The sequence below is a fragment of the Poecilia reticulata genome, chromosome 16 (genome assembly GCF_904066995.2).
Source record: "Poecilia reticulata chromosome 16, P_reticulata-male-v2, whole genome shotgun sequence".
NCBI lineage: Eukaryota > Metazoa > Chordata > Actinopteri > Cyprinodontiformes > Poeciliidae > Poecilia > Poecilia reticulata.
The window spans coordinates 14014219-14039558 of record NC_088845.1 but is presented as its reverse complement, the minus strand read 5'-3'; the positions used below and the strand labels follow the sequence as shown (position 1 = coordinate 14039558).

The 25340-nt window shown below is 40.4% G+C and overlaps 1 protein-coding gene across 1 annotated transcript in view; it reads left to right on the top strand.

Annotated features, from left to right (window-relative positions):
- The window catches only part of ephb6 (eph receptor B6), a 62084-nt gene that overhangs the window by 11844 nt on the left and 24900 nt on the right, over positions 1–25340 (top strand). Inside the window, exons 2-5 of the mRNA XM_081597680.1 lie at positions 6326–6393; positions 19461–19733; positions 23450–23619; positions 23717–24012. Of these exons, the coding sequence (XP_081453806.1) occupies positions 6326–6393; positions 19461–19733; positions 23450–23619; positions 23717–24012 (807 nt within the window). The remainder of the gene's footprint in view (positions 1–6325; positions 6394–19460; positions 19734–23449; positions 23620–23716; positions 24013–25340) is intronic.

Sequence of the window (25340 nt, the reverse complement as noted above, 5' to 3'; positions counted from 1 at the left end):
AGCTCAAGCTCATTTGTGTAAGGCAGCAGCAAAGCCAGCCAGTAAGTCCACATCTAAAAAATAAACAAAACAAAATGAAGATCTGAAGACGGCCGGGTCAAAAAGTTTGATGAAAACACTGCGGCAGGACCTTAAACAAAAAAAACGTTCCAACTGAGATAAATTGAAAACTATTCTGCAAAGAAGAGAGGGACAAAAACAGCTGTGTAGTAGAAATATTGGCATTTATTACATTTGCACAATCTGGTATTAAATCTAGAGCGCTTATACTATATGACTTGGGTTAGTTTGGATCGCCTTTTTTCCCTTTACTGAATAAAATCTGTCCTAAAATGAACAAAAAACCGTTGTTGGCTCAAGAAAGGAACTAGTTTTATGATTCAACTTGGCAAAGTGCTCATTTTAAACATCAGCCTGTCTGAAAGACGATTTACCTCAAATACCCTTTGGTGGATTGGTGAGAGATCCAACAATAAAACAGTTTGGCAGATATAAAAGAATATTTTAACAACAAAAAGGTGATTTCCAAAAAAAAAAAAAAAAAGCTATGACCTGAAACTAGTTAGAGAAAAACCCTCTTCACAGACAGATAATGAACATCTTGTCATCAAGCCGTCAGTTTTTGTGAAAAGTCTCCCCTCTGCCTGTTGCTACCTGCTCAGAGTTTCTTTGGAGATTTCACTCTGTCATCTTTCTCTGCTTAAATACAGTATTTTCGCAGCTGCACTTTCATTCAGCTTTAACCGCCGCTGACTTTTTTTGATAACTCCCTTTGACATGTGCATGCTTATTTCTGGCTTCACGTTAATCCCCCGCCCTCCTCTTTGCCTCCTCCTCTTCCCTTTCTGTCTTGGCGTATCACTCTCGCTGTGGTTGCTTGTAATGAAGGTTTAGCACAGGCCTTGTCCTTCGCCGACTGTCTGTGGGTGGGAGCATCTGGAGCTTATAAAGAAAGGGTGGGAACGGGAGGATGAGTGGACAAAAGACAAAACACAATCTTAGAGTTCTTTAAAAAAAAAAAAAAATTATTTGCCGACACTGTGGGAACTGCTTTGCTAAAGTGTCTCAGTACACAGGTTCTTAAGAGTTGCTCATTCCCTTGAATTTTTACACAAACTTTGGTGTATTTCTTTGGATTTTATGCTGAGTAACATATTATTTGCGAGGGGCAAGAACATTTTATTTTTTTTTTTACCAAAATAAAATCTAAAAATTTGATAGGTTTTTGCATTTGTGCACCTTTCCAAATGATCCTTAGTAAATGAATAAATCTGTGTGTAATTTAATCTCAGTATAAATCCAGTAATTCTGTGAACATTTTCAGAACATACAGACCAAGAGCAGCAGACGGGTCAGGGAGGAAAATCTTTAACTCCTCTAACACAGCAACCTTACTTTGAAGTCCTAGATGCTCTCTCTCATAAAATTATCAAAAAACTGTAAAATTTTTCACCCAAATACTCAAAATATTCCCAAAACTTCAGACAGAAACATGCATGCAACGTTTTTTTCGCATATTTTATTTTATTTTATTTTATGTTCTTTTTTGTCATCTTGAGCGTTTTGTTTCTCTTTTCGCCACATTCACACCACTCTTAAATTGTGTTGTGGTGAAAAATGGCGGTGGCAGGAGATGTTCTTCCTGAGCTCAGACAGGGGAGCTGATCCAAGCTGACGAGACGATGGCTGGAGTAAAATCCTGGCCACAGCTACAATAAAACGATTTAAGTTGAAGCTTATCAATGTGTTAGAATAGCCTAGTCAAGTCCAGAGACAAAAATCCAATTAAAACCCCTCAGTAAGACTCCATAGACACGCTCCAGTCACTCTGAGTGGGCTTGACCTATTTTACAGAGAACAATTATTGAATACTGTAGTTGTAGCAAAATGGACAAAGCATTGACTTGGGAGGGAAAAATTGAAATACACGTTTCACTTTTCAAATTTTAATTCGTAATAGATGTAAAAAAAAAAAAAAACGGTTTTAGTTCCACTTCACAGTAGAAATTTCAATGAAAAACATTCATTCAACTCTGCAACTGCAAACTGATAAAAGTCCAAGAATTGCAAACACTCTCAAAAGGCGCCATGCTTTTCTGTCCGCTCTCCTTTCCACTTTGACGCAGAAGCGTGATTCAAACTCGCATCTCTCGAGTGTTTGCGAAATACTAACAGCAAAATCCTTCACTGAGCACCAGGCCGAGCTCTGGAAAAGCGTGCTGTAAAGTAGCGTACATGTGCTGTCAAGAGGTGTAACATAGGCGACAGAACAACACTTAGTGCAAGAGAGGGTGTCAGTGCATGCATGGCCACACTGAGAGGGAAATGTGCTGGGCACGGAGACATGAGTGGCGAGAGCAGAGAGGGGGTCATTCAGCTGAAGTGCACACTCCAGAGGCAGAGGGGACAGCCAGAAAGTAAGGCAGGTCACCTCTGCAACAAGAGAAAAGAGCATTTTACACCCACGGCATGCGCAGTGAGAGAGGAGAAACGAATTCATATGCACAAGCACAATCATATCACCCCTTTCCTTTCATAACCAGGCCTTTTTTCTACTCTATTGTATCCCATCTTCTTTTGCCTTGGATATCAAAGCACTTTCCCAACAAATCCAGCATCAATAATGGAGCACAGCGTTATCTCCCTCCTTTATGTTCAGAGATGCCATACCCTGCTGTCACTTTTCAGATGAATAATACACACACACACACAAAAAAGAAAGAAAGCAGAGGGCAGACAGGGAAGGCTGGGGGGACGGAGGTAGGCAACTTTTCCAACAAGAGAGAGTGGAGCGAAAACCGGCGAGGGGCCTCCGTGCATTAAGACGGCACTCAGGTGGAGACTGCAGACTCAGCGGTTCCTCCGACTGTTGGGGACAAACTTTGAGTGTTTCGTCCCTCAGATGGACATCTTTGTGGAGATGCCGCAAACGGGGAGTTAAATAAAGGGGCTTTTACGACCACCCGAAAGTCCCCCTTTCTCTTCGGGCGACGACACACACAAGCAGTGATTTCCCCCCCCACCCCTCAAGTAATCTTGGAATTTGTGCAGCTCTCTGCTCTTACCTCAGCATGTCAGTCGCGATGAATAATTCAACGCGCTTAAGTCACACAATGAGACACACGTGACGCTGTTTGAACTCTCCTTCATGTAATCCTCATGTACAAGTTTGTAGCAGAAAAAGAGCAGAGGAGATGCGAGGGCCCGGGTCCCCCACGACGAGAAACTAAATAGCAGCCGCATAAATATTAATGTCAAAATTGTTTGCTGCGTGTTTTTTATGCATGACTGAGGAGGATGGCTAAATGAATCGGCAATGACACATTTGCGCTACTTATCCATGTGTGTGCGTGTGTGTGTCTGTGTGTGATCTATTTGATGTAAAAAGGATGATACTTAATAAGGCCACAGCACACGATCTGTGAGCTTATGTGGTGCAAACGTGTTTCGTAACTCGCTGAGCTTTGTAAAAGTATTCATCCCTCTGGAACTTGTCACAGGAACTACAGGGAAAAGGACGCATGTTTTTGAAACGAAAAAAAAAACAAAACATCTGAAATGTGTTTCCTCCGTCTCTCGGTCAGATTAGATGGAGAGGACATGCCAACATATTTCTTCAAGCCTTATCGCAAATTCTCAAATGAATTTGAATCTGAGCTTTGACTAGGTCATTTCAATGCACCGACATGCTTTCGTCAAAAGTGGGGATCTTCAAATCCAGGCGTCCAGGTGGAAGTCCTGCAACATTTCGATCTGTCCTGTTGAAATGTAGATATCAGCCCAAGTCTTAACCCTCGTGTTTAGAAACAGGGTCCAAACGACCCCACGCCCATATCACTTGTATCAGTTGCCTCAGTCCTCCCACGCACAAGGCTTAAGTCTTTAACAGGCTATACAATTTTTTTAATTTTTTTTTTCCAGATCTGCTCTATATTTAATTCCCCTTCATTTCTGTCCAGCTCCTCTGTCCCGGCTGAAATAAAAGCATCGCCACAGCATGATGGTGCCATCACCATGTTTCTTGGGGTTGGTTTGTTCAGGCTTACATTTTCTTCCACGTTTAACGTTTTTGATGAAGACTAAAAGTTGGTCTGACCAGACCACAACTTTGTTTGGTCTCCATCCAGCAAACTTCAGTCTTTGTGTAAACTCACTTTGCCTACTTCTCCATGAAATATTTATATAGAGTGCATCTAATTGTTGCCCCAGTAAAAGATCAGCTGGGGATTTCTGCAGCTCCTCCACATTTAATTTACAGGTAGTTGGTTGCACTGGATATTATTTAGGAGTATCGTAATAAAGGGGGTTATATAGCAATGCATGCCACGTTTTTAAGATTTGTGTTTGCTAACCATTTTCCCTTCTGCTCCACAGTTGTGCTCCACTTTGCACTAATTACAAATGTTTGGTGTTGTCATGAGAGAAAATGTGGAAAAGTAGAACTGGGATGTAACCACACACCCACACACCCAGTGTGATCAAAATAATGAAAACAAAAATTGTTTACAGGTATTTGTAAAATTATGTGCTTTCTGTCTTCAGCTCCCCTCGACAACTTGGCTATTTGTGCTGCACGAGCTTAAAAACACGTCACAGTCCATTTGTATTCCAGCAGCTGATGCAGCTTGTATCACCTCAAATCCTGGAGGACGTCCATGGAAAATCTGTGACTTTAATGAGATTGACATGAAGACAAGCCAGTGGGTGAAATCAGACAGACCCCCTGAGGAATGAAGGCTTGCCGGACAGATTTGTGGGTTCTCCATCTGCGAGTTTAATCCTGCAAAACAGAGAAGGGGGGGGAAATCAGTTTTCAGAACAGCCGGAGAACAGCGACGTGTGTCAGGGGCTACAGGAGATAACCGTGTTCTTTTGGTTGTTTGATTTATTAAGACAGGCAGCAGATTTTTGTGCACGTCTCTCTGCATTTCCGGGACTAAAGATGTATCTGTCGTTCTCTGTGTGTCGCTGTTGTTTTTGTGGGGTTGGCATACTTTTTAAATTCCCGGTGTGCAAACGGATTCAGAGGATACCATTACTCCATCTTTGTTTGGCTGTCAGTGAGAGCAAAAGAGAGCCGTTAGCTTCTCCAGTAAGCCAACGGGGTGACATTAAATGGAGATGAAAGCATAAAAACATAACAACAATGAGAGGAATTATTCATCTGTAAAGAGCGGACGATGGTTCCTCTCTCCCACAGTGCCTCGTCTGTGAATATGTGTCTGGAGCCCTTTGGGTGATTAGTGCGCTCTGTGTTTTTTCCTCCATTAGCTCCGAGCGCGCAGGCCCCAAGTCTGATGCGTTCGCCACCTCTGTGTCAACGGCAAACTTTGGCGTGCATTCAGTTCCCCCGACGCAGGCTGGGCCAAGCTGAATGAAGAGCAACTGCCACAGTTTCTGAATACTAATGGAAAATTCAAGGGCTTCGAATCTGTGTGGGAAGCTGCCATGTGTCAGCATGCAGCACTCAGCATTAAAGTCACTCTGTGAGAGTGAGCCAGTGAGTGAGTGTGTGAGGGAGTGTGCGTAATTTCTTTGCCAGTTTGCTTTTTAAAGCACTTAAACCCCCAAAAGCAAATTTATGGGAAAACACCCTCAAGCGCAAAAAAAAAGTAGAGCCTCATCTTCATTGCTCTCTCTCTCTCTCTCTCTCTCTCCAGATCCGAGGGAATGAAAGCATTTCTGATAAGAAATGCAGCAAAAGTTGAGTGCTAAGCATGTTGATCCAACGGAGGAAATGTAAAGGGCAAAACCTGCAGGTTTCTATAAACATGTAACAGTAGCTGTCATTGCATTTTTAATCTTGGAAATTTGGTTTATAATCACGGTGCCCCTGCGGGTCAATCAGTTTCAATTTCCTAAATCCCAGAAGTCGGTGCCAAAATGCTTCATCACTCAGAATCGGCTATCGGGTTTGACAGATGCACGCTGTTGGAGATCGCCCTGACTTCACTTTGCAGAGAAGGAAAGAAAAAGAGAAATGTGGTGCAGCTACACAAACTGTGCTGCGACTTCCAACTTTGCGGGATATCAAACAAAAACTCTTAATCTAAAAGGATTCTTGAAAATGAATACCTAATGTACTGAACCAAGTTCCAGATCTTGATGGGATCCCAGAGTCCCAAAGGGTTGGCTGTTCTCAAATCTTCAAATATTGATTCTGGTTCACAGGTTCTTGTCTTACTTTGGTGCTCAAGCTGTTCCTCCGTGAAACTATCAAGATTCAAGCAATTATTTTAAACAGAATGCTGCAGATGTCTGGTTTTTTTTTGTTTTTTTTTTTCTCTCACAACTTGTCTATGTCTCTGCTTTTTCCTCCTTCCAGTGATGCTGCTGGACACAACGGAGACTACCTCAGAGCTGGGCTGGACCACACATCCAAAACTATCCGGGGTAAGTGTTGATCTCATCTGCAAATGTGGCTTCCAGGTGATTTTGGGATTAACGCTGCACACACAGATCTAAAATGATAATTTAGCTTATTAAAATGATCAAAGTTCCTGACTTAACCCAACTCAACTCCCAGTACGTGCTGTTGATGTTCTGACTGCAATTTTATCTCAGCTGCCCTCATAACACAGTAGCCAACACGCAGTGTGTTTATGTTCCGCATTTGTTTGTTTCTGAAACTGAGGAGTTGTGTCTGTATTTCCATAAACTGCACTCATTACATTGTTGATCTGAAAGAATAAGGACTTTCTGCAACACTTTTCAGCACTTACAATGACGTTCTCAGAAAAACTGAGACTGAGTTGGCTGCTGCTGCTTCTATCCTGTCTTACTTATATGAGCTTCAGACCATCAAATCAAGTTACAATGAAAGGTTTGTTTGTTTGGATGCATTAAATTACTCAAAAGAAACTTTGGCTGATACGAGAATAACCCTGGTCCAAAATAAATATACATTATCCATGTTAGCATCAGGTCGTAGTTTTCTTCTCTTCAGACGCAGCAGACAGAGGTGATCGCAGTGAGTGACATAAACGGGCATTTCAGGCCATGGTGAGACCAGGCCACTCTTTAAAGCAGAAGCAGGTCTTTCTTTGACGACTGGACAGATGCTGGTTTGCACATGTTTGGTGAATGCAGTGACTTTGTGAATTTGGCCCAGGGTGAGCATGAAGTTCCTCTACGGCTCTGAATCACCAGTTACCAATTTAAAATGTCTGCTTTTGCTTAATGTTTGGTCAACTTGGAGGCATGGAATGCAAACTAAGCCTTTTGACAGAATTATTACAATTATCAATCTGTGTAATAATGTTGCTTGTTTGTTGTTTGTATTGTGTCTAAACAAAACAATGATTTAGCACACTAATGTAGAAATTACAGCTGCATGTCATTGTTTGCAACATTCGTATAGCATAGAACTGTTTGGAGTGCAATAGTTCAATTCGGTTCAACTCGGTTTATTGATATAATGCCAATATTTTCAATTAATCACATACATTCCAACTGATTATCAAACAGAGCAGTAAGCTCAGTTAATGGCTAATATATTCTGAGTGTTATAAGCTTGCATTGTACATGCTAATGTTACAGTCAGCCCGAATCATGACAGCAGATGCTCACACCAGACAGAAATGAAATTACCCATAATCCTAAAGGCCAAAAAGAGAAAGAAGCAAAGAGAAAGAGATTAAAGAAGAAAATAGACATTTTTCATTTTTATCATCATCACAAGATTTTCTAATAAGGTGCAGCACTACTAGAAATATATATATATAAAAAAATTATTATTATTTTAACTTTGTATCAAAGTCTTGTTATTTTGAAATTCTGGTTGACTTCTTTTATTTTGTGATGAGTGAAAAGGACAGATTTTTACAAGTTTCAAAGAAACACACTTGCTGACAAGGGACAAAATCTTTTTCAGACTCATTGCTACCTCTGCTTATGAAGCTAGAGCTGATTTTTATAAGTAAGAGAAAAACTGAGGTTGGAGCTTTACAGAAATCAGAAAAGGCCAAAGAAATAAGCAATTTGAGTCTCACCATGAATAACATTGTATTGTTACTCAAAGGATCGAGGTCTTCCTTTAATTCAGGCAGTAGATTTATTTTTTTTGTTGGCGTGCATTTCTGGGAAAAAGGGGAGAGAAAGAGTTCAGCGTCTGAACCTGGTTGACTGCTGGCGTTAGTTTTACAATTGCAGACACGAGGCTTTTTCAAAACCCACCAAATAAATCAAGGAAATAACAGCATCAGAGAGCGAAAGAAAATAAATCTATTTTCAGGGAACAACAGATATTTTTCTGTGGATCAGCAGGTCTTAAATCCGAACTCTGAAAGGTGAAAGGATTGATTCAGTTCAAACGCCGCAGGATATACAGGACCTAACACTCTGACTGGATTCATTTCTTTAAAATCAGAAACGCTGACGGTCACTTTCACACATAAATGAGGTGTTAATTTGTGTTCAAAGCAGGCAGCGTCGCTGAAACGAGCCTCACGCTCTCACACATGCACATAAATCTAAACGCGCAGCTGAATTAGCACAGTTTGCTCCACACGTTTTCCACGATTACAGCAACAGAAAAGTACAGCTGACTTCTACAAACATCCTGGTTTCTCTCTCTCTCTCTCTCTCTCTTGCTGGATTCGATGTCTCTGGTGGTGTCGGTTCTGGTGCGCAGCAGGACATGTCAAAAGGGCCACTAACAAATAACTGTGTTGCAAAACACTTGTTCAATACAAAGCGATTTTCAGGCTGTTGTGCAGTGTGTCGCTTCCTTTATTAGGGCACTGGCAGAAGAGATCATTGGGATCATTCCCAGGATATTCAAATCCAGCATGGTCACTTTTTCAACTAATAACTTCAGATTTACAGAGGGCTTGCAAAGGCACGTCTAATATATAGTTATGGGTAGGAGACAGGATTATTATCTTTTATAGCAGCTGAAAGCTGACTTTACGAGAAGCAGCCAAAGCAGGCCCCACCTCTCATTTCTCAGGAGACTTAAATGCCTTTTTCTCGTGTTTTTCCTTTATTGTTTATGGTAATCCACGACAGAATTACTCACAGTAAAGCAATGATAATGTTTGAACTCGGTGTGCTTATATTCAACACCACTGAGTCAACATGTTGGAGAAGCGCCTCTCGCTGGAGTTACAGGTGTAATTCTATTATGGCGAGTTTCACCAGATTTGCACATGGGGACACTTTGCGCTTCTGCCCATTGTTCACAATGAGATGACTCAAACTCAGTCACACTGGGTGGAGAACGTCTGCCAACACCAGTCAGTTTCTGTCAAGAATTCTGGATTGGATTTCTGTCCTTTGACTAGGCCGTTAATGTATGTTTTTGATCTATGCTATTTTGTTGCACCTCTTGAATAGAAATGGTATAGAAATTCCTTTGTTGTCCCACAGTGGGGACATTTCAAGTGCAACAGCAGTAAAGTGAAAGGCAAGCAAAGCAATCACAGAAAGAATAGCAAAACACTTGAGCATTTCTTTTGTCCAAAGAAATGTGCAGCTAGGTAGGTTAGTTAAACATGTTCAAAAGGGGTATTTGTGCATTAGATTGACAATCAAAACAGTGAAGCAGCAGAAATGAACAGATACTAGCAGAAATGTAATTTAAAATGAGTAAGAACTGTGCAAATACCAGCATCTCCTCTTAAAGACTTCTCATTGCTCTCTCTAAACACCTGAACACTACTGTCACTCCGATAGTGGCCATATTTGCACGCTGTAATAAATAAAATGAAAATATACAAATTTTCCCCACTTTTATCCCAGTTAAGACAAATCTTCACCAGTCTGAACTCGATGTTTGCCACAGTTGTGTGAAGGGTTAAGATTTGATTCTGTAAGTGTCTGACTTAACTCCAGCTGATGTCAGCCAAACATGTTTTAACTTTTAGAACCAAATCTAGACACATTTAGGAGAACCGATTACCCAAACTGTGAACAAGCTCAGCAACAGCTAATGTTGCTTAAACCAAATCCCAAGAAAAAATAAATAACAATTATAGCAAAATCTAGACTTATTTCATGTGGTTGAGGTCAAACTGTTGTGTTCACAGCCAAAAAGGCTTTAAAAAGAAACTGGAAGAAGAGTTGAAAGGAAATAAACAATATAAAAAAAATCTAAGAAAGACGTGGCAACAATTTATCCAGAAGGTTTTCCAATGTGAATACAGCAGCACTGCAAAAACACACAATCTTACCAAGTAATTTTAGTCTAATTTCTAGTTAAAATATTTGCACCCTTGAAATATGACAAAACTAGCTTACATGTAACTTTTCGCAAGATATGAGCTAGCTTGTTTTAAGTCAATAATTCCTTAATTTTGATGGAAATGTATCAGTTCCATCGGTAGATAATTTTACTCATACCATGAGAAAAATGTATTGGTACAAGTGAAATAACCTACCAATGGAACTAGTACATTTTCATCAAAATTAATTAATTATTGACTCAAAACAAGCTATATATTTCTTTAAAAGTTACCCGTGAGTTAGTTTTGTTTTATCTTAAGTGTGCTAAGATAATTTAAACAGAAATTAGACCAAAATGACTTGGTAAGATTTTGTGTTTTCGCAGTGAGATGCTGACCAGGAGCAACTTTCTCAATAAATCCTAGTCTAGAGATCAAATCATTAAATACAATTTGCTTTTCTCCCAGTACACAGAGGACCGCACTTGGTGTGAGCTTAAAGCGGAAAGACGTTGATGCTTTAATGACTTGTTTACATGTTAGGTCACATTATCACAACATTTACTATTTCATCATCACACGTTACATGCTTTTCTCACTTCCTGCAGCCACATATTGTTTTTCACTCAACGGCTACAGACGCCTTTGTGTCGATCTGTCACATAAAACACCAAATAAAATACACTGAGGTCTGTGGTTATAACAAGATGTAACAAGAAACAAAAAAAAAAACAAAAAAAAAACTTTAACCACTTTTGTCTGTCATGTTTTTTTACTAGCTGTTTTTATTAGTTTGTGCTCTGACGCTTTTTAGGCTAAATGAATCTGTATCTCTGGTTGAATGTAAATGTTGGTACTTTTGAATGGCGCTGCTGTTTTGCCGGGTCCCTTTTTTAAAAGAGACTGTAGATCTCAACAAGGTTTTTTATCTGGTAAAGTAGAGGTTAATGTTATTATTACAAATACTCTTGCGAGGCCTTATAATGTCATTAGGCTACCTTGAGGGTGTGTGTGTGTGTGTGTGTGCGCGTGTGTGTGGGGGTGTGCGTGTGTGTGTGTGTGAGTTTGGAGGGTGGTTTCTGCTCGCTATGTGTGTGCTTGCGTGACTGTGCGAGGGTCAACCCCTGGGTCAGTTAAATTCATTCATCTGTGAGTGATTATGGCTCAGTTCTAATATGGCTCATAATTAGACTTATACATTGTTCTGATGCTTTGACGCTTGTGAGTGAAATTGTCATTTTAAAGAGACCTGAAAGCAGACTGCCGGTGCAGAACGACTCCGTCAGACTGTGTAGAGATGTTCAGATTTTATATTATATTAAGAGCATCAAACCACACTGGGAAGTCGCTGAAAGTGATTAGAAAGGTTTGATTGTAAAGCAGAGCAGATTTTAATTTTAACCAACATCTGGCAGGCAGACGCACCAACGTCAGCCTTTTATCTCCTTCTGCACTAACTCTACCTTCCGGCGGCGGCGGCCCGTTCTGTCTTCCAGCGACGGGACATAATAGAACATGATGTTTGATTAAAAAGGGCCTCGTGTGCGTTAGAAAGTTGTGAACCGTGATGGCAGCTGCTAATAGGAGAGACGGTGTGTGTGTGTGTGTGGAAGAGAGAGGAAGTAAGTCCAGGGATGAGCTTGAGTTTTCCTTTTTTCTTTTCTTCCGCTGTCCCTGGATGACAAGTGCTGCTGAGATGAAGATATGGTTATTTGACCTGAGGGCATCGAGCTGAGAAAAGTAGAAAGACAGACCATGAGAGGAGCCGAGGAGGAGAGATGGAGTGTGTGTGTGTGTGCGTGTGCATGCGTGTGTGTGTGTGCATGTTCTTTTTAACCCCGTTCTCTCCTTTCTTTTCACATCCCAGCTTTTCTTTCGCTTTAGGGTTCATGGATATCAGTTACTGCAGTCATTCCTTCTCCATCTTTCTGCATTCTTACTACTGACTTTCTCCCCATGTGTGCAACTCTTTCCTCCATTGCTCTTCACACGCTCATTTCTTCTGTCCTCCCACAATCATCTTGATCCTCTTTTTTTTTCTCTTTCAACCCCAAATCAGTGGAAACTTTTCTCATTTAGTTGCCTTCTTTTGCTCTCGTTATTTTCACTCTCTGTTCATTGTGTGTCTTAGTTTTGCATAAATAAATGTGTGTATGCATGTGCGCGCGTGTGTGTGTGTGTGTGTGTGTGTGTGTGTGTGTGTGTGTCGTGTCAGAGGCCCTGCCCCTCCCTGTCCTCTGTCACTGAGAGCTTGCACGACCCTCCGACATTTCACTTCAAATTAAATCACAAAGATGAGTGTTCTCCTTTTTGTCTGTAACTTTTCCAACGAATCATCCACCCCTCCTCCCCAATTTGTCCCATTTTTCCCCCTTTTTTTTTTTTTTACAAAGGGAGGGAAAATGAGACAAGGCAAAAGAGAAAAAGGCCTGGAAGGGTGAGGAGTAATGGATGAGGAAGGAGTTTAAAGTCACAAAAAACAGAAAACTGTGTTTTTGCACGCAATCATGCAGACTCTGTATACTTAAGAATATTCAGTTAATTTGTTTTCTGATATTTTTTGCTGATAAAAAAGCAAAATGGGATTTTTAAATGATTAATTTTTACAAAAAAAAATGAAATGTGGTAGAGTATCTGTAATGATGTGGGCAAACCACCCTGGTCAAATGTGTGATAAAACAGATCCAGTTGTTAAATAATAGATTAATTTTGATTAACAACATTACTACGCAATCTGTAGAGTCAAGAAGTCACTAAACAAAAAGAAGCACTCGCCCTCCAATCTAAAGAAACGAGAAATTCACTGACATCTATCACTTTGAAATGTTTTACAAACTCCTTGTCGAGGCTCAGAGACGTCGGCAGACCACGGGGGAAACTGTGATCCACAAACAGAGGAAACATTGAACAGAGCTGAATATTCCCAGTCGCCAGCAAACAACTCATCCAGGATGTCACAAAGGAATCCTGAGCAACATCTTAAGCATTGCTAGTTTCACATGTCTCAGTTAAGCAGGACTTTACCGGGAAGAAAGAGGCTGGGCAGAAACAGTTTGTTTAGCAGAGCTGCAAAACCAAAATTAAACATTATAATGATCCCCAGGAGTTACAAGAAGCTGTTCTGCGGACAAAATCTTCTGGTATAAAAACTAATGCATGTCTGAAAAATGACTGCTGAACTTTTACAAACTACCTCTCAGTCCAACACACTTAAGAACGGTTGTAAGCGGCATAATGGAAAGGCAAAGCTGTACCGAAGAGCAGGAGCTTCTTAAGGTCCAATTTCAAGGTGATAAAGTCAAATTTCTTTAAAGTTATGTTTGGTAAATATAGGATTTTTATTCCGTATGAAGACAGGATCCTTAATTGTGTTATAAAATGACATTGTGTGCCTGGAAAGTACATCATACTGCCCTTTTAATCACAGTTGTGTTGAACAGCAACACAACGATCTGACCGCTAGTGAGGATTTAACTCAACCAGCTTTTAGTTTTAGAGTCAGATTTGCTATTGAGGCTATCGAGGTTCAGATGTAATTTTTCCACTCACAGCTCAAATCATTATTCGAGAACTGCTCAGGTTGTCTGATTTTAAAATTAGCTCCATGATCTGCGACATTTAAGTGTGGCAGTAAAGCTTAAACACAATAAATCTGTGGAGGAGAAAGCACTTTCTCACAGCCCTGATTCAAAGCCGTGGCGTATCAATGTTTTACTGCACAACCTCCCACTATCTTTAAACGCAAACCCATAAAACTTCACACTGGTGCTCAATTTTCAGCTCGCAATTTTTATTTTTTTTTCTCCACTCTCCTCATCTGCATCCGTCCACCCGACCGTTTACTCTCCGTTGTTTCCTGGTTCCAATTTCCCCTCGTTGCCTGGTCTGAAGGAGTGAGTCAGAGCCTTGGAAAGACATTTCTGTCCTTTCACTCCATTAGACCGACAGCGCCTCAGACGCTTTTTATGTGCTCACTGATCATATCATTATTCCAGCTGGTCCAAATACCAAATCACTCTCTGATGTGTGATGCTATGAAGATTTTCCTCCCCGCAGACTGTCAGAACCACAGTGAAACAGACCTAAGCGCGCCAAGATGGAGTAACACGTACAAAACCATGAATCACACATGAAATGCGCCCCTGTTGGCTGGTTGGACCTTTTGTCTTCTTTCCTCTGTTGTACTGGGGAATAATGACGATCAGGGCCTAATACATAATTCTTTTGAATTAAGCCAGAAAAGGTCCAGCTTTTCCCTTCGGGGGCCAGGTGAACCTAGAATCAGAGTCTTTTCATCCCTGAAGGGAGCGAGCTCTGCAGCTGGTAAACCTAAAACCCGCATGTACATTTGCATTTTGCAGAGTCGAACCGAGTTCCTTTCTGAGTTCACTTAAATCTAAGTTTGTACTCTGCTGAAGGAAAATAAAACCGGATTATTTCTTCACCTGTCACAGGTGCACAACTCCAGGCAATGCAGACGGATCAGAACAAGGCTGCTGAAGCGCAAACTTATTTCCATACTATTTATCGGTATCATATAATTGCAGCAAATTGTTCAAAATGTGTTGTGAAGTATGCCTGATTCTCAGTAGTTTGTTGTGTTGACATTGAATTTTGTCTCTGATTCCGGTGGGCGTGAAGAGAATCTCTCTTTTCAAATAAACTCAGCATCAACACGTCTTTTCATGGGCGTCCTTGCTGCTCCGTCCTTTATACTGAGGGAGGATTCATTTTGAAAATCGCTTGCATTATCTCCTCTGTTGTTATCCGTTAATATAAAAAGAAACGTTTTTTCGGGATATGGCAATTTTATTTCATTAATTTTTGACATCGTCCCTTTGAGTCACTGAAATATTAGGCAAATTGAAACCGGATGAGATGGAAGGCTATGGAGAAATGAATGCTTTTGGATCATTATTTATCCACAAAGAAAACAAAAACTTCTAATATTGTGTAAATGGACTGATATTTAAAATGGTTATTGTTCATAAAAGTTTTCCCTAGAGCATAAAGGACAGCAGGATTCACCTCATACGGCTGCACAGAAAGATCCAAAGCCAAAAGTCACATGTTTCTGCTTATGTTGTCACCTCGTTTCTTAAGGTATGTGGGCCACAGCTGATGAACATGTGAGGGAGCGGCGAGCCCTATGGATGTGTGTGTGTGTGTGTGTGTGTGTGTGTGTGTGTGTGTGTGTGTGTGTGTGTGTGTGTGTGTGTGTGTAAATGGGAGTCATGCTTCTCAGCTGTGCAGCTGTCAAAATGTCAGCTTGATATTTGAAATCACCAACAAAACACCACAGCCACAGTTTTCAGCAGGAGAATGCAAAACAAAAGCTGGGATGTGAAAAGAAAAGAGAATGGGGTTAAAAAACACACACACACACACACATGTGCGCGCACGCACACAAACACACACACAAAGGCAGCATCACATTTGGTCATTTTATTGCTCTTGTCTGGAATTTGCAGAGTTTTTTTTTTTTTGGTTCTGTGAAAAGTGTTTCCCAGTTATTATCAATGCTAGTTTTTACAACTGGACTCAATTTTATTTTATCTGTGCGTTTGTATCTGTGCGCATGCAGCCATAGCGCCATCTACGACTGTAAGCATTCCTCTCAGTTTGCAAACTCAAGATTTCACACGGTTGGAGCATAAAGAGAGAGAAATCTTTGATCTCTTCGCACAACCTCTCTAGATCATTCAAGGTCGTCTCTTGTTCTCTCTTCTCCTCAGTCGCCTCAAACACTCTCTGCAGGGTTTATGTCTGAAGGCAGAGCTGACCATGAAAAGTACAGATTTGTTTCTGATTGTCTACTTCTGTGTTAATCCACATTCTGGATCGTTATCCTGCAGAAAGAGCAAATGACAACCAGCTTCAGGATTTCTGGCAGAGACTTAAAATGTCCCGGTATTTCAAAGAATGTGAAATGCTGTGCACTTTAACAAGTTTGCTTTGCACTTTGAAAAAAGCATGACTTGCCCGCAGCATGACAGATCCACTATCGTGCTTTATCATAAGATTGACGGGAGGTTATTATAATGGATTTTTCACATTTCTGTTGTTTTAAGCAAAAAGTGCTGTTTGATGCTAAAAGGGACGTTGTATCCTCATCTGCCCAAAGTGTCCAGTTTTGCTAAGAAACCCTTCACTATTAGCAAATTCCAGATATTTATATTCATGATGGTGGGGAAGAAAACACTTTTTTTTTCTACTATCATTCTGAAATAACAAGTTGGCACACTGATTAATAATAGTTATTATGGAGGATCAATGACAACAAGAAGAAACTCTTAACTAATCAGAGGCGATGAGCAACAAGTGTAGCGAAATGCAAGCAGGGAAACTGAAGGAGAGCGACTAATTAACACAGAGGAGCTGAACTAAGACTCAAACTAAATTTAAGAGAAAAACAAAACTACAGTGGTCTGTGAGAACCAAATTTAAATGCACAAATAAGAAAACAGGAATGTGCTAAGAAACTAACAGTTAGTCCTCTTCTAGCAATAGTTCACACAGATATTTGAACTGAAATATGGCAAACATGAATAAACAACAAATAAAAATGCTTAAAACATCAACAGATATAAAAACCGTAACGCACGCGTGGATCAGGACAAGAAAGCAGAACATAAATAAATCCTTCAAAATAACAGTTGTCTGCTTAAGTATCATTTTATCAATCAAATCACAGCAGCTTTTATCTGCACAGTGTTAAATTAAATACATGTGAAAAGATGGTCAATATTATCAAGAAGTACTCATCGAATACAAACACAGCTATTTTAGTAATATTTTACTAAGTTTGTTAGTTGGCAGTTTTATCAAACGACTGGTGAAAATAAGTCATTCAGCATTTCTGTTTATTTGTTATTCTGTGCCCAGAATATGGAAATAGTTTACTAAAAGCGGAACATATGTGAACGAAAGTAGAGTCTTCTAAGCACAAGCTGGCTCCATCGTTCACGTGAATGACTGAACTCGCGTCACACAAATTCAATTTGGCCCAAGCCGACGTGTCACATGATGTTTTGCAGCTGCGATATAAAACGGGTTTGCGAGATAACAAGCCGCCATCTAACTCGAGTTAAATCGCTGCTTCAGTAAGAAAAAATAAAATAACAGACAGCTTGTTTTGAGTGTAATTCAATATAGCTGGTTTATTCTGTAAATTACAATTAGTTGCAATTACAATTGCAATAGTTATTTTAGATTTGAATGCAGACGTGACTTGTGCTTTTGGCCTGGCCTTTCTTATCTCATCTCTGCCTTGGCCAAAAAATAAAAAAAAAGTTAAAACCCCTTTGAGTAGCTTTGATGGGCTGTAGCAATATCAAAATTTAATTTAGCTTTAGATATAATTTTATTTATACGAGCTCCCATTTTTTGTAGCTTCGCTACACTTGTGTTGGATGTGACTGTATTTAACATAATGCGTACAGTAATACAATTACGACGACTAAATCCACAAAACTGCAAATGCTACTCAAAGTGCCTTTTTTGATAATTAAATATTTGGTTACTTTCAAGCTGTTTCGTCCTATTGCATCAAAACATCTCCTCTGCTAAAAGACCTGAAACACACAGCATGAGTCATGCTGTGGGTCTAATTACTGTTTCCTAAGGGAACAATTTCCATAACGTCAGAGAACCATAAAACATTTATGGACAGCTTGAGACATCAACGTTGAGGTTGCACAGTAGAAAAACACAAACCCACCGGATGACATCATTGTAGCAAAGCTTTTATCTTCTGCTCGACCAGCCCGGAGGAGAAAGGACACAGAGAGATAAAGGACGCTGTGCACGTCTGTGGAAATGTCACAGGTAGCAGAGAGGGGAATGAAGCGTTTCTGAAAAATCTGAACACCTTGGGTTAAATCTCAAATTATTTTATCTCGAAGAACAAATCCACGATGAAACGTTTCAAGACATTTTCAAATTAATGTGATATTTAACGGGCAAACAAACAAATCTGTTTGACAAAATAATGTTGAAAATACAAAATCTTTAACAGCCGAGTTGCACAGGTGTGTTTAATGTATTTTAATGTTTTTACAGCACAGATGTGATGCTTTTTTTTTTTTTTTTACAAAACTATATGCGCCAAGTTTAAAAAGTCAAAGCAACACTAAATTGATATATTAGCACATTTAGAACCATATTTTAATTGAAGTGTATTTAAAAAAAAATAAATAACTGTAAAACAAATCACAAATCAATTCAATTTCAGGGAGGAAAAATGTCTTTAATTAAATTTCAGAAGTATGAGCAAAGGATTGGAAAACAAACAACATAAATAAATAGAACTGCTCTAATGAAATAAATTAGATTTTATACTTAGTTTGCATGTTTATTTTCTTTTTGTTTTGCATGCCCTGTAGATATAAAACAACATATATTTAAAGATCTGCACTTCGCAGCTACCTAAAAACATTACTTAAGTCATGACGAAGAGATCATTATTTAATGTAGGAGAAACTGCAGGCGGTCATATTCACCATTATTCAACAGTATGCATGCCGTCTCTAAACCCCGGTGTTGTGCTAACTTCTGTGTCCTCATTTAGATCTATTCCCTCCGCTCTGCACAGAAAACATAACTCAGCACAACACCTGGAGCAGATGTGTTTGTTGTTGCAATTTTTTACATTGTTTTATTCCTTGACCTTAAATTTCACTAGCGTAAGTGTTTATCAGCTGCTTCTTGTGGCTGACTTTGGTTTGCAAGTGTTGAATTAATTAAACTAATTATCTGAGCTGATATCTCAAAGCTCTGCTGAACATAGGGGCCGCTGGATAAATCTCATTAATACCAGGTGCTTTTTGCAAAACAAGCAATATTTAACCCACCTGTGTTGGAACATAAAGGGAAAACTGCAGAACCAGAACATTTAAAGCTGAAATTATCTCATGGATTTACCTCAAGGGGAAACATGCAGAAATTAATTAGGTTATCTCCTGGTCATTAGTTTTTATCTGCAACACTTAAAGCATGTTCCAGGCACTAAACGAAAGGCCCAAGTGGTTTAATTACTGGGTTTGATGATCATGATTAATTAGACAGAGGAAAGGCTGCCGTGTGTGGACACAGACGTGGCCTACTTTTGGAGTGATTTTGATAAATATGCTTTTTATCTGTGGATTCAGAACAGATTGTTTTTGTACCGTAACGAACAAAAGCAAACCTGCACAATAGTTCTTGCAGATCAGAAAACTAAAACTGACGTAGGATACTAATCTGATTTATCTCTCTCCCCTCCTCGCCACCTCCCTGTGTGGTCTCTGCCTCCCTCAGTGGGACGAGGTCAGCGTCCTGGATGACCGGGGGAAGCTCATACGGACCTTCGAGGTCTGCAATGTCAATCAGAATTCCCGTCAGCAGGACAGCTGGCTGGCGACACCTTTCCTCTTCCGGCAGTCGGCTCCGCGGATGTTTGTGACGTTGCGCTTCTCTGTGCGCGACTGCGCCAGCCTGCGGACGCCGTCGCCCACCTGTCGGGAAACGCTCACCCTCTTCTACAAGCAGGCCGACTCGCAGGCAGAGCTAATGAAGACCTGGAGCCCGGAGGTGAGATCAAACACGGGAACATTCATATATTTTGTCATTCCAGTTTGACTGGAAACTCTCACACCGAGTGTCGAAGTGGTAAGGAACGCCATGTTCCAGATGATGTTAACCTCGATTAGAGGTCAGCAATTTAAAACCCGCCTTTTCAAAATAGTTTGCAGATTTTTGTTTTGTTTCTTTTTGGAACATCCATGCATGTTTTTTGCTCTGCACTGGCAATTTGCGCTGCTTCTGAAGCGCATGTCTAAATGCTATTTGTTGATAACGCAAGATGAAAAAAAAAAAAACGTGTCATTTAAATTTGCCGTGATTGGTGGCAAAGGCCACTTTAAATGGCCATGTGCTGGATGGTAACTTTAAACGCCTCTTGGCGTTTTTTTCAACTCTGGTTCCTGTCTTTGTTGGATGATGTCACGAAACAAGAAAAAGACGAGAACAGAAAGCAAAGATTTGCTGCATCAGTTTAGTCTAACCACAGATGTAGTTTTACACATCCGTCACCTCTTGTCAGAATAAAATCTCTTCACACACACCAAAAGAAGACGGCACAGTTTTGGCTTTTGGATCAGTTCCCCTTTGGGACTTCAGAACTTGCTTTACAGATTCTTTCACAATGTAAAATACATAATGCCCTGCAAAAACAAATATTACCTAGCAAACTTTTCCACATTTGGTCACATTACAGCAGCATCTTTACTCTTTTAATTGGTGTTGGCCAAACTGTGCATAGTTGTGGCGCAGTAGTGAAATTACATCTGAATGTCAATTGTTTGCTGTTCTGTGAAGAAATCAGAGGTTTGAAGACAAAGGAGAACTTTAGGCAGAAAGTTGTGAAGAAGTGTCCAAGATTTTAACATCTCAAGGAATAATATACAATCCATCATCTGAAAGAAGAGATGCACAGATCCACACCTCAGCTGGCAAAATCTGGGTCTTTTGCAAGAGTGGCAAGAGTAAAGTGAGAAATGGCAATGCAGTAGTTTACATAAATGCTGAATGGCTCAGTCAAAGTCCAGACCGAAATCAAACTAAGAATATGAAGTGAAACATGGAAAATGCTCTTGATAGACTGGATTTGAATTGATGAAAACTTCAATGTCTAGATGTGAAAAGCTGGCAGAGACGAACCATGTGAGACTTGCAGTTGTTACAGCAAAAGGTCAAAAGGTCTCTAGAAAACTCTGATTCAGGGAGACAGTTTCTGCAATTGTAAAAAAAAAAAAAAACATAAAAAATTGAAGATCATGTGTTTATGGTCTCTCCACCAACATGGAGTTAGTTCTCTGTGATGGTCTGTCACTTAAAATTCCAACAGAATATATTGAAGTTTGAGGGTTTTGGACAAAAAGTGAGAAAGTACAAAGAGGGTGTGAATTATTTTGCAATCTGCTGTATTTTTTTTTGTTTGTTTGTTTTTGTTTTTTATAGCAGATGATTCCTTAAGGAGATAATTAGCATACTTCCTAGGTAAAAAAAAATAAGTTATTCTGCATACAGTGGAATGATGAACATACACATCACTAGGACATTCCCAAATCCGGTGTGTGTAATTTATCATTTCATGACCATCCGAGTTTGAAAGTTGTGCTGATTCAAAGTACTCTGACTGCTCTGCCGTTTCCTCTTGGATAGTTACAAGTCTGCATCTGTTTCTCCCCCCCTTTTTTTTTAATTTGGGAGAAAATAAAGGAAAGAGAGAGAGAGGGATTTCTTTTTCTGGACTTGTCTTGTCCTTCATCCTGACTGCTGTGATGGTATGACCAGGCGATGCATTTATCAGCTGGCCATCACCACACACTGCCTTGACCTTTGTAAGGCGCATGTGTGGAAGGGCGCGCGTTGCTCAGTGCTCACACAGCGATGATGTCTTCACAGATAAACCTCCGGATTCTCAGCCTAAGGGGAAATAACCACGGCTACATGTCAGCAGGCATGTCAGAGCAGAGCAGCACGGTGCTGCATAGACGTCACCGTCTTCCAGATCCATTAAAAATAAAAGGCTTAAACCCAAAAGGTGTGGAGTGGTGTCAGAACTGAGAGGAGACGACGTTTTCCAAATGTGTACATTTTAAAACGGTTGAAGTTTGCTAAATACATTCAATGATTAATTAAATGTAGCACCCAGAAGAATTGGCCTAATTTGGTCCTAATTTTGTGCACATGCCTGCAAGCAAATGATTTAGTTTGCACGGCTTGGCTTGTCTAGGATGGGACCCGGAGGGAGGAGCTAGCGCCATCGTGAGTGAGTCGCTTTGTATCCCGGCCCTGAGGGGGGCCTGGCATGTGACCATCTGTGTGCCGGTGCTACCAAATCTGTGATCCATTTGACTTTACAACAAAGGCAATACAGTCACGGGACCCCCGACGTTTCCTCTCCACACCGACGGAGAGCTTAGCACTCCCTTTTCTAGTTAGTCATCTGAAACCATTAATTATTACAAGTTTGGGATGTTAAGTTGTGATTACCAGATCTGTCTGGGTATTAACTCTCTATACTTTGTAATAACAAAACTGAATTTAACTGTAAAGTTACAAAACTCTTGTGCATGTTATGTGTTGCTACCCAAAGCTGTTAATCCCCGAATGCCCACTGCAAGACTCAAACGACTTCCTAATTAAGTAGTCTGGCCACAGCCGATTTAAACAGGTATTATTTTAGTCACTGCTTGAGGCAAAGCACCTCCAGACAGAATTATTAAAGTCATCATTAGTGATTCATCGCTGTTAACATTAAAGCGGCAGCCCTTTCATTGTCGTCTGACAATGACTGATTGCATAATCACTCTGATTACTGTAGAAAAGCTGCTGGGATTAGTGGTTTCTTTAAACCGGACACACGGGCAGCGGTTTTTAATATTTAAAGTCTTTCAGCTTTCACCTTAAACGTCACGTCATTCCTACGACGCGATGCTGATAATAATCATCTTTAAGATGTAAAATCAGGCCTTTGAATCGGGTGCAAACCGAAATGACTGAAATCAGAAACTGTTTTTCTTCTCATTTTTCTCTGAGGTCGTTAGAGTTTCAGTGATTCAGATTTTCTTTTTCCTGAGGACAATAATACTTGGAGAAAGAATTTCTGCAGGTTGTAGTTTTAAACCTAACAGGGAAATGATCACACACATTTATGACTCACCTCTCTGAAAGTCCAAGCAAGGACTAAAACACAAGCCCCTGCTTGGATCTGCACAGACTCAAATCTGCAGTCACAATTATTATAAAATATCAGTTGAAAGCATGAATACGTATGCTGAAATAAATCGTGCTTGATTATCTAGCTACAGCTAGAACAAATGTATTGTGTGTTATGATTCCTGGTTTCATTTTTATTACATCTTATGCGACACAAAGCAGTGCATTGCTGCAAAGTGCAGCGTAAGGGAAATACAGTTTCCAAGTCCTTTCCTATAAATAAATGCTTTAAAAGTGAGGTGTGCATTGGTGTTCAGCCGCCTTGAGTAATTACTTAACTTGTTAGCTGTTCACCACACTAAGGGTTTTATAGCGCCTTGCTCCATCTGCTTGATGTTTCCCTAGCAATAGCAAACTGCTAACAGGATCTTTTATGGCCATCTTTTAAAAATGACTTTCTCTGCTTTACTCTTCCATTAAGCTGAGACTATATTTGGCAGGAACATGACCAGGACCTCTGTAGGAGTCGATGTGTCTCATAACTAACAGTGATCAAATGTGCTTTGTCCTCTCTGCCTCTACAGCCGTCTAGCAGCGATAAAGAGTCGAGGGAGGGCTGGGTGAAGATCGACACCATTGCTGCTGATAAGAGCTTCTCCAAAGTGGAGCCCAGTTCACCTCACCAGTACCAACCCAACCGCTACAGTCGCATCAACGTTAAAACGCGAAGCTTCGCTCCTCTCACGCGTGGCGGGTAATCAGCGCCGCGCCGTTTCCTATATCTTCTGCTTCCTCTCTGTAGAACAAAGAGTCTTTAACATTCCAGTCTCTACGTGCGGCCTTGGTTTCAGGTTCGTCTTGGCAATTGTGGACAGTGGCGCTTGCGTTTCCCTCATGGGGGTGTCCATCTTCTACCGGCGTTGTCCAGCCACCAGTCTCCACTTGGCGTCCTACCCTGCGACTCCCTCTGGCGCAGAGCCGACCGCTCTGGTTCCCGTGATGGGGAGCTGCGTCCCCCACAGCAGAGCGCAGGGCGGGACGCCCCCTCGCATGCACTGCAACGCCGAGGGCGAGTGGATGGTCCCCGTCGGAGGATGCGTCTGTGACAAAGGATATGAGCCGAACGTCAACGGATCTGCCTGCCTGGGTGAGTTCAGAGGCCTGTAGTGAGGTTAATTACTGGATGGGAAAACTCACAGACTGGAAACAAGCAATTCTCTGAAGAACCTCAGCAAAGCCTGGAGATCCTTTTGTGTTCAGAGTGAACCTGGTTTGCAATTAATGGAATCTTGTTATTGGAGTCGCTGCTGGGTGAAGGTCAGCGCTTCTGGCAAAAAAAAAAAAAAAAATGCACGGCACTTTGTTGTAAAATATTACTAGGCAAGTCCACGGCTTTCTATAAATGAAGGGTCTTCTGGCAAAGATGTGCATAAAGTGCAGCCAGCTTCTATTCCAAAAGCGTTTAAGCTGCATCTTGCTCATGTTGTAGTAACAACAAAAAAACTGCTTACCTACTATTGTTGGTCCAGGTCTCAGTTGCTTTGAACTTTTAAAATGATAGATTAATGTTTGGGCACATGCTATTTTCTTGTCGTCATTGCCTGAATTGTGAAGAGCAACGTACATCTTCGATTCTTATTTTTATGTTTCAAAGAGCAGCTATAAAACTTTAAAAAAGCAAAAATTGTATTTTATAGTGATTGTTAGAGACACCGATAAGCTTCATGATGAAATGTGCTTTTGATATTTCCACTGCAGCATTTTTGTTGGAATTTTTTCTTCAAATAGGCAACTTTTCCAGAAAATATTAGGAGTTGTAATTATGTCAACAATTATTTCTTAATCTTTGAGACAATTACAGTGCTTTAAAAGCTAAGAAGTGGCAATGACAGTAGTGTGCATATAATGTTTCAGTTCATTTTAGGAGCACAGGGTGCAGGCTTATTTATTGTTCTGTATTTTCAGATCAATAATAACCAATCGTGTCTCCACGGCAAATAAAAAGACAGATGCGATATCCACACATTTTGATAGCTTCACAAGATCTCGCTGCATTCTTTCCAGCACAAGTTTCTCGTTGGGCATTTTTATCAACGCAGCCCATTTGCAGTTGTAAAAATTCCTCGGCCTTATAAAAGTGCGGAAGCATAAAAAGCTGAGCATTCCTCCACCAAAAGATCTTCGCTCCCTCCAAACCACATTCTGACATCATCTCAGTCTCTTAAAATTTGCCGATCTGAAGGTGCTCGGATCTGGATTTTGTGGCTGATTTCTTGTTTCCGTCTTTGCCAACGCTTTGACCTCCGCCAATTTTGGCTGATTCCACTTTCTGTTGCCGGACTGAAATGTGAGAAAATGTACATTTCACTCAAAATTGTTTTCATAAGCTTTCCTGCCAAGATTATAATTATTTTTTTCACATTGAGAACAGAGGAAATGCCACTCTGTCTGTAAAAGCATGGCCTTTTTTTCACT